Source organism: Phodopus roborovskii, unplaced genomic scaffold, assembly GCF_943737965.1.
Source record: "Phodopus roborovskii unplaced genomic scaffold, PHOROB, whole genome shotgun sequence".
Classification (NCBI taxonomy): Eukaryota; Metazoa; Chordata; class Mammalia; order Rodentia; family Cricetidae; genus Phodopus; species Phodopus roborovskii.
In genome coordinates this window covers 25,598,409-25,612,844 of record NW_026126470.1, presented here as the reverse complement: position 1 = coordinate 25,612,844, position 14,436 = coordinate 25,598,409, and the positions used below count along the sequence as shown (strand labels likewise).

Genomic DNA, 14,436 nt, shown 5'->3' with positions numbered 1-14,436 from the left:
TTGTGGCTCAGAAAATATTGTCTTAACTTGGAAAATAAAATTTCCTGTGAAGATGCCAAGGGGGTTAAAGGGAACAGAGGGTGAGCTAAGAGAAAGGACCAGGGACTGAGGAGATGGATCAAGGGTTGAGAGTCAATATTCCTTTTGCAGATGAACTGAGCTTGGTCCCCAGAACCCATGTTGGGTTGCTCACTCCAGGATGAAACCACAGCTAAGTTCTAGGGGAGCTGACATTTTTTTCTGGCCTGTGGGGCATTTATACTTACAAGCTCACACTGCATCCCCGGAATATACATATGCACACAACTGAAAATGAAATAAACATCTTAGGAAGTAGAGATGCTAGGGCCATGGGCACATTTGATGGTTTTAGTGAATAATGAGAAGAAACAGTGTTGTATATTCATTCCATTTACATGTTGGTTAATGAACTAGAGGCCAAGATCTGATGGCGGGCCCAACTGGACCCACATCTGAGCATAATTTATCACACTGAAAATCCCAGTGGTGAATATTAATCGGCATTCAGTTGACTATTTACACCCACATGCTTTATTGTCCACCTACCAATATAAAAGGTCATAATGGTGAGCTTGGGTGACATGTTGGGACTCCTATTTGACAAACCTCTCCCGCCCTGATGACTCAGCTATGGAGCTCACATGAAAGCCATTTGAAGACTAAACAATTGGACTTGCCTCTTGCTAATAAGACACCATTTCACACAGAACTACGTAAAGCAATAATAAGTTATCCTTCAAATTAGCTTAAGCAATGAGGTGCAAAGGAGTCTTTAAAAATAAGAGCCAACACCCTGCTTTCTGTGCGCTATATAATGTCCCCAGCAGAGACATAACATCCCCATCTTTAAACCTGACATTTGACGACTTGAGTCTTCTTAGCTGACTTCGATTAAGGGTTTGGAGAATATGCCTCCTAGCTGCTGTTCATTCAGGAGCTTGGGTAAAGCCCCATCACTCTCTGCCATCACACATGACTCTAATCCTAAAAGCTTTGAAGATGGAATTTTCTTGCCCAGCAGTTGTCACAACAGAACTTGGCTCCTGGGCAATTTTCAAGAAACCTACAGTGAAGCCTCCACCCACCAACCAGCCGCTTGCAAACAGCACCCATGTAAAGTGGAGCCTGGTGTGCAAAGTTCCTGGATCTCCGGAGCTGACCGAACAACAAGGTCCAGTTCCAAGACCCATGGAAGGGCAACATGCCAATCAGGAATCTCCCCAGCTGTGCCAGAGTGTGCTTCTCAACCCTGCCAGTCAAGAAATTGTCAGCAAGTGGGTTTTGTAGTCCAGAGCTATCAACCTGCAAGTTACATGGCCAAGTGTCACCCACTAAAGTCTACAATGTCTGAGAGTTGCCAAACTGTGGAGTTTGAAACCAGCCAATGCTACTCTCAGGTTCCTGAGTCCAGTTCATGTAACTCCTCCAGCAACGTTGTCTTTGGGACACAACTTGTGGAATCTTCTAGCTCCTATGAGCCAGCATGCTGTGTGACAGGAGGTTCACAAATGCCTAGTAAGTGAAGATTTAGAGAGGATATGGTTGACTTGAATTGATTTCTTAATACTTGAGAACTCCATTTCTCTAAATATAAAATAATGTTTTTGGAAATGCCTTTCCTTTCAGGTATTTCTGGTGATAAGCCAGGATTATAAAGCATGATAACCATTTTAGAACATGTGACACTATTTACTGTTTATCAGGGAATAACCATTGGATTTTGAAAAAACAACTTTCACTACTAGCTATTGTCTATGAAAACATTTAGCAGGCTATATGGCCAGCTAACTGATATGATGGCACCAGAAGTCCATGAAATGTTGGAATTCATCCCAAAAGTTCAAGGTGCTATACAATTTGTTACGTCAAACTCAATATATAATAAATAGATATTAAATAACATCAGAAATAATACTAGAACCAGCTCTACTTGCTAACTGAATAAAAACAGTTGTAAATAAGAAATGGAGTCTTTCATCTGAAAAGTGCAAGAAGTCTGAATTTCTCCACCATGGACTTCTGAAGAATGCAGTATCTGATAGCCTTTAAACAGATAATAGTTAGAATACTCACTATATTTCCACTGTTCTTACTTTTCTCGTCTCTTTTCCTGGCGATCTGGGGATGGAAAGAATATGATTTCTCTAAAATAAAATAGACTTCTTATAAATCTAGTTGTTATACCATCATTTTTCTTCGGCATTTTGGTGAGGATTTTTAAAAGACGTGTGTGTGTGTGTGTGTGTGTGTGTGTGTGTGTGTGTGTGTGTGTGTGTTTGTGTGAGAGAGAGAAAGAGAGGGAGAGGGGAAGGGCAAGGGAGAGGGAGAAAGATTTCTTGGAGCTAGAGTTGCTGCCTGACTTAAGTGGGAGCTAAATGCAGGTAGGTCCTCTGGATGAGCAGCAAGTACTCCTAAGTTCTGAGCCACCTCTCCAGTCCTCTTGCTGTGAGTTTTCTATTGGAGTTTTGAAGGATGCTTTGATGTGATGGAAATAGTATGCATTTGAAAATTAAAGTAACATGCTCCCTTACCACGCTTTTTAGGGAAAGAGCCAGAATATGACATCACATTTTTAGTTGTTATACAAAGATAGCAAACACACCCAATTTAAAGAACATGAAATCATGGAATCAAAATTGAATGTGAACATTTGAAGTGAAATAAATTTATTTAGGTAGCTTGGTTGTTTTCAAGCTTTGGGGGCAGTCTTTAATGGACCTCTCAATTTGGAAGAAATTAAAGTTGGCTATTGACATGGGTTGCGAAGACAAACTTCCTGAAATTTAAATTCCATGTTTATTGAAGGCTATTTGAACCCCAGCTGGATGATTGAGTGAAAGTTATGTAACTATTCTTCAAAAAAGTATTTTGTTTTCCATTCTAAACTTGAAACTATAAGCATAGAGTACTGTGAGGGTTAAGTCAATACACTGAAATTGTCAGTACATCATCTTGTGTATAGTAGAGGCTCAATAAGATGCAGCCTTGCTTGGAGACACAGCAGGCTGCGGGTAACGGAGATTTGTAAGCAAACCCAGAGATCTATGAAAAATGAAGAAGGTGATCATGCCACAAAGAGAAAAGAACTACTTTAGAATTAATTTTAAAGGAGAAGATTCAGAAATACACCTTGCAGTGGAGGGGTGGGGCTGAAGAGATACCGAGGTTAAAAGGCCTTGCTGATCTTGCAGAGGACCTAGATTATGTTGCCAAACACTACCATGGTGACTCAAGACCATCTGTAACTCCAGCTCGAGGGAATGTGTGACTTCTGGCTTCCGAAAACACCAGCTATACAAGCATTTATGCGAGCAAAAAAAAAAAAAAAAAAAAAAAAAAAACACACCAAAATAAAAAGAAAATAGCAAGACCCCTCCACGCTGTAGCTAGCTGAAGTGAGCTATTGAAGTATTGTCAAAGCTCACGTGCCAATCGATTCACCAGTCAGTCTGTGGGTGAGTGTTTTGGAAATTCTACATGTCGTGTTGACTAAGCCCAAGAGGAACCCAGATGGAATGTCATTTCTAGATGTCTGGAAGGGTTCTCTGGATGAGAGCAGCATTGAAATCAATGAACTCAATCAATGATCCTTCTCATGGCAGGTGCCCATTATAAATCAATCAAAGGGCTGGATCCAACAAAACATGGAGGGGGAAGGAAGTGCTTCTTGCTTCTTGCTCTTCTATTGAGCAGGGACTGTAGTTTATACTTTGGGCTGTAGTTTATACTTTCAGCTCCCCTGGTGCTCAGGCATCCACTCAGATCAAATGACAATTGGCTTCCCTGGATACCCAGGGCATGTAAAGCAGATGAGGGGGCTTCTTCATTATACTCTATAGTCATGTGACTATGGAAGAACTACGCAAGATTTCCACTTTTATAATTAATGTATAGCGTAAAACATAACTGTAACGAGTACCGTTTTTCGCCCGCCGCCTGGTTTTGTCCCACCGTCGCGACAGCCCCAAATAATGCACAGAGACTCTGTATTTGATACAGTGCTATTGGCCAGGTGCTAGTTTCTTATCGGCTAGCTCTGTCTTAAGTATTAACCCATTTCTATGTATTTCCACGTGGTCTTACCAGCAAGAGGCGGCTTGGCGGTTCTATTCTCTCCAGACTCTCCATGTTGACTCTTCCTCCCTACTTCCTATTTCCTCCTTGTCTCCTAGTCCCTCCTATCTTCCTTTCCTATTGGCCAACAGTGCTTTATTCATTAACCAGTATGAGAAACATATATATACAGAATGACATCTCCCATCACATAACTTGCTTCTGTTCTTTTTAATAGCCCCGATTTAGTATTATATTGAGACAATGAAGAAGGCTTGAACTTAAATTCTTTCCACGTTTGTTCAGATGCGTTTTGGAGATGTGCCTTGAACAGATCCTGAGGGAGATGTCCAAGAGGGAGGCTAAACAATAATTGTACTACTCGATTTTTTAACAATGGAAGCATTGCTAGTGGACACAGAGGAGTATTCCTGAAGCCAGATGTTGCTATATGGCATCTGGCCACAGCTGTAATGCTAGCAACATAGCTTGCCTGCAACAAACACTTTATCTCATGCCAGCCTCACAGGATCTCAGTCCACTCAACATGTGAACATGGATAAAATTTATTCATAAAGAAGATTGCTGTCAAAGTTCAAAGATGTTCAGATGGACCACTGTGATGAATTAAATTCATTCAACTTCTGCTTACTGTGTGGGCCTTCTCGTATATCTTTCTGTGGTTACTATAACTTATATGGAAGAATGGCCTTTATTTAATAATGACTATATATGGCTAGGGAGGTGTGGGAGAATTAAATTCCCAGAAGAGAGGGATGACTGTTAAATAAGGCTGAGTTTTTATTCCTCCCACATTAAACTAACTACATATAGTCATTATTAAATAAAGAAAGGAATGACTGTTAAACAAGATTTATTTTCATGTCTATTATACTTATCACTCTAGACTAGGAACTCATTCCTTTAGGTTGAGCTTGGCCATTTTCTATAAAAATGTTATCTGAGGGATAGGCCAGCCCATGATGTAACCCAACATGAAACACATGTAAATCTCTCATAGAGATGAATCCTGTGACCCCAAATACAAGATTTTTGATATTTGAATACAAAATGGTATGATTTCAGGAGGAGGCCTTTGAGGAAAAATTTATTGTAAGGAGAAGATCATGAAACAGGTTATGACTAGATCTTGCTCAATTTCAAATTCTGCCAATTACTAGCCGAGTGCCTTGGGACGATTTGACATTTCAGAGACTCTGTTCTTTTGCCGTAAAGTGGATAAAATGGTGCCTAATACAGTAGATGATCGTGACAGATCAATGATAAAGTTCCAATTAGGCGCTTAGTGGAGTGTTTAACACGTGGCAAGTGTGCAATATATGCTAGGTATCATTTGACACTTCATTTGGTATTTGGCTCTTGGGGCTCAACCTGAGTTTATGATTGAGCGTGTTGCACTGCAAATACAAACCTCAGCAAGATGAGCCTGTTGATAGCATGGGAAAGAGCTGAAGCAGTTGGTATGTACTGGGATGCCACAAGGGATTCACATTCTGTATATTTCAGAACACTCTTTGTACATCAAGTTACTCATTTCGTTCTAAACAGAAACTAGTAGGATCTATGCATTAGTTTGTCAAAGTTGTGAGAACATAAGGGATTTCAATTATATGGTTTTCTGTTTAAAGTCAAGCAAAAATAAGTATCAGGAACACCTGCATGCCTACACGCAATGTGCCATAAGCTGTACAGAGCAAAGCTAATACTATCAGAGCATTCGGTGTTTATCAAACATTCTGTATATGTCTTAGCATTTTCAGCAAATGGATAAGAGAATCATCATTGTATTACCCTATTATTCCAATAAGATGAAGGATTGCATAAATGGAGTTGCTAGATAGGTGTAATAAGTATATAACAGAAACGGTTATCATATAGAATAGGTTTGAATATATAAATTACATGGCATTACTAGTTGTCGGGGTAATTCCAAGTATAAGGGACACCTGTGTTATATGGAATGTCAATAAAAACAATTTAATTGTAAATGAGCAATTTGGTTAATTACAGTAAATATGTATAGAGAGGAGTTACAGAGAACTAAATATAGTTGGCCATTTGAAATGTTTAAAATTCAGGAATTAATGCAACAAATGATACCCATTTATTATAGGTTTGAAAATGTTATATACTTCAACATCTTAGAAATAATATGAAATTGATTACATGATGTATGTGAGGTAAGATCTGTATATGGCAGGAAGTGTGACTTCTGAACAATATAAGAGATTTTTTTTTTTAGTTCTAATATCAATAATTTCAGTTTCCATTACCTTTATCCTCCCACTTTATCTAGATAAAGTTCATCTGGAAAACCTCGTGCTCATTGGAGACATGGGCGATGAAGAGAGGATTTGATTGAGAATCTGTACACCTTTCTTGGACAACAGCTTTCTCTTACTCTTCTTCCTCGGAACATTCTGGAGTCCAGTTCACACCTGCAGCTTATAACTCTTTTCACATAAAATGCTTGCAATTTTTCTACTTGCATGTAAAATAGTTAACCCAAAAAGAATAGTTCAGGAACAACCGATATACAGCAACTCTTACTGAAACTTTTGAAGTTGTACCTCCAGGTTAAGAGTAGTGGTGGATTCTTCATTGCCACGGTCTTCCTCTGACTCCGAGAAGGGATAAAATGTACCACAGGCTGACAGATGCAGGTTCAGTAAACATAAAAAGCAAAATTAAAAGGAAGCCTTTCTGTTTTAGCATAGTTGTAAGCAATTTGCTTGACATTTTTAATAAAGCTTTCCCTAGTTTTATGGAAGCAAACTCACTAATAAGATTCAAAGAGAGCTGTCCCTTGGAGCCTAAGGCAAATCCAGTGCTGGAGCCTCTGCACATAATAAGAACAAAGAAATCTCAAGGGTCAATAGCTGAAAATAGTTAAGCCAGTTCCTGTTCTTTCAATACCGTACTGCTTCAAATACAGGGTCAACGCTACTGCAAGAGGTCAGTACCTACTAATTGACAAAGATAATGAGAAAAGAAGACTGAAAATCAAAGGCAAGCTGATGACAGCAGTTCCTGGGGCACACCAAGTTGTCACTATTCATAGACACTCCCCGGCTCCTTACTTACGAAGACTGTGCCTTGGAATGTCTGGATTACAAGCTCCCTTTATGAACTGTGTAGGAAGTGATCACAGGCTCACCAATGGTTGTTGTTTTGGTTTGGTTTTCATTTGTCCTCTTGACATGAACTATACGTACTTATTATTTCTATAATCTATCCTATAGGACTAATTCAATAGTGTTGGTTAACATCCCCAAGAACAAACTTAATTCCTTAAATCTCATATTTTGCTAAACTATAGCACAAAGTGAAACAAATTGCAAGTTTTTGTTCAATTGATATTTAGATGCCACATTATGATATACTTACAACATGTTAGTTTTATAGTAAGACTCAGTTAAGATGTGTGATGATTCTGAGTGTAGATACCAGGTGTTTCTATGAGAGCATCTGTTGCCTTGGAAAGTGTATATCTTCCTGAGAGAATAGAAATAGGCATCAATGTGATTTCCATTGTTCAAGCTTATTTGTTCAATAGGACTTCTAAAGTAGACCTACTCCTGCTCACCATGGCCCCAAAGCTATAGCTATATGATAGCTTGCTCCCAGGGATCTGGTTTAATTTCCTGTAGTGAGTGGATATAGAGATCAAAACACTGATCATGAGGATAGTCCCAAGGTGCTTCTAATATGAAGCCAGTGCTCTGGGATCTTGAAGCAGCAAATGGAATGCTAAGCAATCAAACAACAATACTCTGCACTGTGGGCCACTGAACTTCCTTGTGAGGGCAAACACTAGCCAGAGCTATATTTCACCTAGGTAGATGTCCAGTCAGAATTAAGTGTTTCCAAGATCTTCCTCTGGGTACTGAGTGAAATACATATGGCCTATGTATTCACAGCAACTATTGATGGACTATTCTGATGACTTCTTTGTGTGTTGCCTCACTTTTATTCATAGATACAATTTTGCAAAATCATAGTTGCCTCTATTGTAAGATGTCTTCAGTGAGCATCATTTATTAGAGTTGAGCAAATACACCTGCCACCATTGAGTGACGTACTCAAGTCCATTCAGCTCATCACCAACAGAATCATAGCTAGAATTCATATGACTCTCATCCAGTGTCCCCTTGGCTGTGCCTCACAGTGTCATTCATAACAAGTGTCTTTAAAAATATATTAACTACAAAAAAATCTTTAATGAAACCTACATGTATACTAACAGCTACATAGGAGATATAAAATAATGTTTATTAGATTATAAATGTGATGTATCATAAGTAAAATATTTGTGTAATGAACATCTCTTCCTTCACAGAATATTAAATATCCCTTAATGTAAGTTGGAATATTGCTTTTACAAATGTAAGATTTGTTTGTGTGGCAAAGGAAACCATAAACCTTTATTCCAGAGATGCAGTGAGTACTTTTGCATGCTGGTAAGTAGTGATCATGCCTTCCATCTGAGTGGTTGGGTCCCTTTCATCACCTTCAAAGGACTGTAACACCAATCACTGAAATTTCTAGAGGTCACAGCAGAGAAAAGGGCTGGCACTCACTCAGTGGAAGAACTTTTCTTAGAATCTAAATTAAGGTCATCTTGCCTTCCAAGAATTGCTCATCTGAAAACTCCGACATTCCCTCAGGGTTACTGCCATTTTTCTGTCATCTCCTCTAAACAGCCCTTTACTCCACAGGAGCTTCCTAGGTCCCCTCTGCAAAGCCAGCATCATCCAAGGTAGTGAAGCCAGCTCCTGAATGATTGCCAAGACACCAGAGGGGAAATGCCAGCTGTCAACCAGCATACCGTATACCCAGACATTATGAAACCTTCCCTACCTCACTCTCCCTGTGGTTTGTCTACAGAATCACCCTCAGCATTTTCTTCCTAAGTCTCTAGATCTTGCCACTTAGAAACCCGCACTCAAAGTTCTAGGCTTCATGGACAGGTAGCAATGGATACTCCAAGATCTCACAGTGGTCAGTTGTGGACTGTACAAGTGTCTTTTGCTCGATTGGGCGTTAGCAGCTGCTGACCTCTAGTGGACTGTGTTCGTATGTCGACAATTGAACTACCTTCTCAGTTACTTTCGCCTTGACTTCCACAGCCTATTCAAAAATCCCTCACAACTTCCATTTCCTAAACAACATGTGTAAAGTCTGCTAGCAGGCATCATTAGAAGGGGTGGTAAGTCTCATGAAAGGTTATATTCTGAGAATTGCATTAAAAGCATTTGCTACACAACCATGAGGACCAAAATCCAAATCTTCACCACGAACCGTACAAAATCAGACACACACACACACACACACACACACACACACACACACACACACACGTAATCCCAGTACTACTGTGGGTGGGAAGTGGGGAGTTGGAAATGGAGAGAATAAAGTCACTGGGACTTGCTGGCTGCCAGCCCTGCCCCAGGTTTGGTAAGAGATCCTGTCTCAAAGGAATAAGATGGAAAGCGACATGCTTCTCTGGCTTCTGTATATACACAAGTACAGCTGCACACACACATAAACACTATATATATATGCATGTATATGCATGTATATGAAAAGATATATATCACCAGCTTATTTATTTCTCAGTGTCTCAACCATAAGATTATTTGTTAAGCAAAATGTGGTTCACACCTGTTCCCTTTCCTTTCAATGTTCTTTAAACCTCTCAGACGCATTTTTAAGATGTCATCAAGTTTATTTACCTTCTACATTATTTAATTATTGTTACTAGTTATATCTTCATAAATTGTTCATTTTATTTACATATTACTCAAGCTCTTGCATCACTACTTATATTTCTGTTTCTTATTAAATGCTTGTCAAAAATAACTGTCTTGCAATTTCAACTGGCAAACAACAGTCTGTGGGCAAGAACGGTGAAAAATTAGAGATGTTACCCCATTTCCATGGTAACAAGTTAACCCATTGCAGTATCACAGGTGCTAGCAACAGCCATGAGACACTGGGGTCAGAGACAGAGATGGTAATTATTCATGGCAGCAGCAGAAGCCAGGGTGTTAGTATTCCCTGCAGTTCCATGAGCTGCAGTTCTCAAAGGGCCAGGTGGCAGCTGCATGTTCGCTCTGTTTTGTTTTACAAAAGAGAAGCTCTGAGCTTCTAAGGTCTGGCCAATGGATGTGATAACAGGCTGTAGGTATGGCTGGCATTTACCCCAGAGGAAACACTATATGTATTGTTCTATTTGCTCCACAAGCATGGTGGAAAAGATAATTCAAAATAGAAGGAATTGGTGTCTGCCCTGGAAACAGGAATGCAAGTGTCTGCTGTTAAAGATTTTTGCCAACAGCATCTAATCATTGTCTTTCCCCTGCACTGTTTGATGAATATCCCTATGTTCCAGCCCAGTAACTACTCAGAATCTGATCTCAGTAGATTCTACTCAATCCATTCAAGAAGTCTCACACAGCACTCAGCAAAGCTACTACAATGAGAACTCCAGTGTCATTCAACAGACAGAGGATGCCTCTGTTTGCAAAAGGTTCAATTCAGCAAAGTCGTCCAAGTGAGTTGCAGCTCAGAGTCCCAAAAGGCACTGTTACTCCTTGATAGGCAGAAGGTTAATAATCTTCATCATTTTCTTAAGGAGGCTAATGCCCTAATTCAGGAGCAAGGGGTGAAGAGAGAAAAGGGGAGGAGAGAGGAAAGGAGAGAGAAAGCAAGTTTTCTCCCAGAAAACTTCCAGTATTTTTAGTCCACTCCATGTCCCTTAGTCATTAGCAAAAGCATACGTATTTGTGCCAAAGACTCTTGAGTTGACTCACAAGCCAAGTCCCACAATTTCAACAGTTTCTCTGCTGAACAGGGAGTTTTGTTATCTTGGGATGCATTGGGCTGCAGACACATACAGCATGAAGCAATTTTGTTGTTTGTTTTGACCTTTCTCCGGAGCACACAGTAAGTTCCTCATTGGACAGAAAAATTAGTCGCCCAATTTCAGGACAACTGCTGGAGAAGTTTCCCAAACTAATTTAGGAAACATGCCTACAACTTTCAAGGACTGAGCTGCGATGGACCACTACTTCCCAGGAAGGGGTACCCCACTTCCTCAAACCCCCAAGATAATGCTCTAACAAGGTAACTAGACTGTGTTCACACCAATGATGAGTCCTCTACACTTTGAGATCAGCACATGTGCACAGACATCTTTAATCATCCCAGAGGAACCTCTGCTCACCCAGTTAAATCTCTGTATTAGCAGGTAGCAAACTGAAAGCTGACGACTAGAATAAAGCAGAGGTCCCCGCTTGCCCTGGGCATTGTTTTCCCAGCTCTCTTTGTACCTTTTCCTTAGGAATCGAATTTTAATCATTTCCTCAATTCCTTCTTATTAACATGCAATAAATTGAAGGACCATACGTTGCCTCAGATTAGTCAGCATGAGTACTATTGGTGCTGATGAAATCGCCTCAAATTTGACTAATTATTTCACGAGGTTCTCTGGTGGTCTCTTCTAAAGCAGCTTTTACTTGTCTAACCCCCAATACTGATGCCATGCTACACATGGTAGTGTGTGATAATATCCTGACAGGATATATAGGGGCAAACAAGATTAATTACTCTTTTTCCTTTAAGTTGTTTCTTGTCAGGTAGTTTGCTACACCAACAAAGAATATTATGTAGAATTGGTGCCATCACCTTAAAATAGGTGTTTATAACCGTGAGATACTTTGTGAAATCATCATGTTGATTCCCTCCATGAAAAGATTCTGTGGTGGATTCACAAAGAAGAAACAAATCTAAGTGTATAGCCATAAAATATTATTAACTCAATAGTAAAGATTACAAAGAAGAAAAAAAGAAACAAATTAAATCAGAAAATAGCAAAATGTAAATAATTGCTTTAAGCATAAGTGGATTAAAATCTCCAATCAAAATGCCTTGTCACTGATAGGTTAATGAAAAATACCAGTGACAATTACGTGGTGCCTATTACAAACTCATAGACATAGCTTTTACATAGTCTAAAAATGAAGAGAGGCATAAATATTCTATGCAAATATAGTGGAATAAGATCAAGTATAGGTCCAGGGAAAATAGATTTTGTGTCAAAACTTCAGAAGAGGCATAGAAGTCATTCTGCATTGACAGCATATGTTAATCATAAACAGAATATGATAACTGCAAATAATTTTTGGAATTTAGGTATAGTTAGTCCATTCCCCATTTTTATAATTTTCCCATTAAAAATATACAGAAATGAAATTGCCCCATTAAAAAGGCTTTTCTTAATACTCTACATATTGCCCTGAAAGAAAGCCAACTTATTGTCTGTACAGAGCACAGCTTTTTTTTTTTTTTGGTTGTTTTTGTTTTCCATTTTACTGATAAGTCTCAGAATAATGTGATCCAATCACAGCATGCTACTGCAGTGGTAAATCGGTTTGGGAAGAGTGTAACAAAGTGTGTGTGTGTGTGTGTGTGTGTGTGTGTGTGCCTTACATGTTACATATCTGTGCATCAACATTCCCGTAAACTTTGTCCAAATCTGAATAATGGAGTTTTTGATTACAAACATCCTTCAAGCTTCTTTACCACACAAGAATCACTTGTGAGAGTAGAGTCAGCCATGTACTGAGAAAATACATTTTCAGATAATATGAGTGTGATGGGGCTGATACCTGAAATAGACTTTGAAATTACTCAACAGCAAGAATACAAACACTTTAATTACAAATAGACAAAGTGCATGAACAGACAAATTTTCAATGAAGAGATGTAAATGCTGACAGATAAGAATAGTTCAGAGGTAGGTAAGATGGCCCAGTGGATCAAAGGGCTTGCTATCAAGCATTTTAAAGTCTGCTTACAATAAAAACAAAACAAAACAAAATCACAGTGACATCATCATGAAATCTGAAGACTACTACATTAAGTGAGAAACACAGTTACAGAAATGCAGACACCTAATAATATCACTTATATGAACTAAAAATGTGTCCTTCAGAGAAGTAATTCCTAGAGTATTGACTGTCCAAGCCTAGATGGTTAATGAAATGGTAGGATGTTGGTTAGAAGGTTCTGTTTCTTTTATGCAGTCACAGTGAGCTTATAGATACGACATATACTATGGTGACAACATTTAACTGAACTGTATTGTATAGTTAAAATTCATCAAATGATAGATACACCCTGTATCAAAAAACCAAAAGAAAAAATTTCACCAAATGAACCGGGAGTTGGTGGTCCACACCTTTATTCCCAGCATTCGGGAGGCAGAGGCAGGTGGATCTCTGAGTTTGAGGCCAGCCTGGTTTACAGAGCACATTCCAGGACAGGCTCCAAAAACAATACAGAGAAACCCTGTCTTGAAAACAAAAACAAACAAACAAACAAACAAAAACCACCACCAACAACAAATTCACCAAATGAATAGATCCTAGAGTTCACTTAAGTAAATAGAGCAGCTGGCACAGAGAGTCATTCTCTTTGGGGAGTGACCACTGCTAGGTTGGGTCAGTGGATATCCCCACACTGATCAACATGCAGACATTTCTAACTGGATTCAGTAAGACAAACAGAAAGAGGACATGAAGTTGGGGATACATTATGAGAGAGTTTGGGGAGACTTACAAGGGAAAGATGTCTACAGGTGTGAAAGTCTTAAAGCGATTTTTTTGAAAGGAAATAAAAACTGCTAACTATATTTGGTGATAGGAATGTAATTAGATTGTTGTTGTGGCTTCAAAGTGCATATATATAGAAAAACATCACATTGTAAACTTTAACCACATGCAGTTCCTATTTTTCAGTTTTGTGTCAGAAAAACCTAGAAATGTTTAAATAAAAGCCGTTTATAGTTAACATATCAATATGTGTAAAGAAAGGAAAAATCTAAAGACCTAATGCAGACAAATGAACACATTTCAAGAACTTAGTCATGGGAGGAATAGAAACCTCTGTCCTTAGGGTCTTTGATTGATTCTGAGAGGAAGTGTTCATTTAAATGGAGCAGGTCTCTTTTTTATTAATATCATGTAAAATGTGTGAGTGCATGTGGAAGAAGATATGAAGGTGTGGAATTCCGCTATAACTTGTATGAACTTATTTTATATAAAAATATATTTTTATAAATACATATGTATTTCTATACTTAATACTGCTATAGTACAGGAAAAATTTAGTTAATGATATATTATGTCCTAACCAACTGACTCCAAATTCTTATTTGCTGGATGGGGATTAACTATGTAGTGAACTGTAGTTGGTGGTTTTAGACATGATACAGTACAGGAGGTGTTTTCTTTAGGTTATATTGTGCTTCCCTAAGCCAAGCCAGGGTGACTATTA

The 14,436-nt window shown here is 38.8% G+C and overlaps 1 protein-coding gene across 1 annotated transcript; it reads left to right on the top strand.

Annotated features, from left to right (window-relative positions):
* The first annotated feature begins 899 nt into the window (after positions 1-899).
* LOC127227471 (keratin-associated protein 27-1) lies at positions 900-1,544 on the top strand. Its single transcript, XM_051191819.1, has one exon. The coding sequence runs from the start codon at positions 930-932 to the stop codon at positions 1,542-1,544; it is 615 nt and encodes a 204-aa protein (XP_051047776.1). The 5' UTR covers positions 900-929.
* Positions 1,545-14,436: the final 12,892 nt, after the last annotated feature.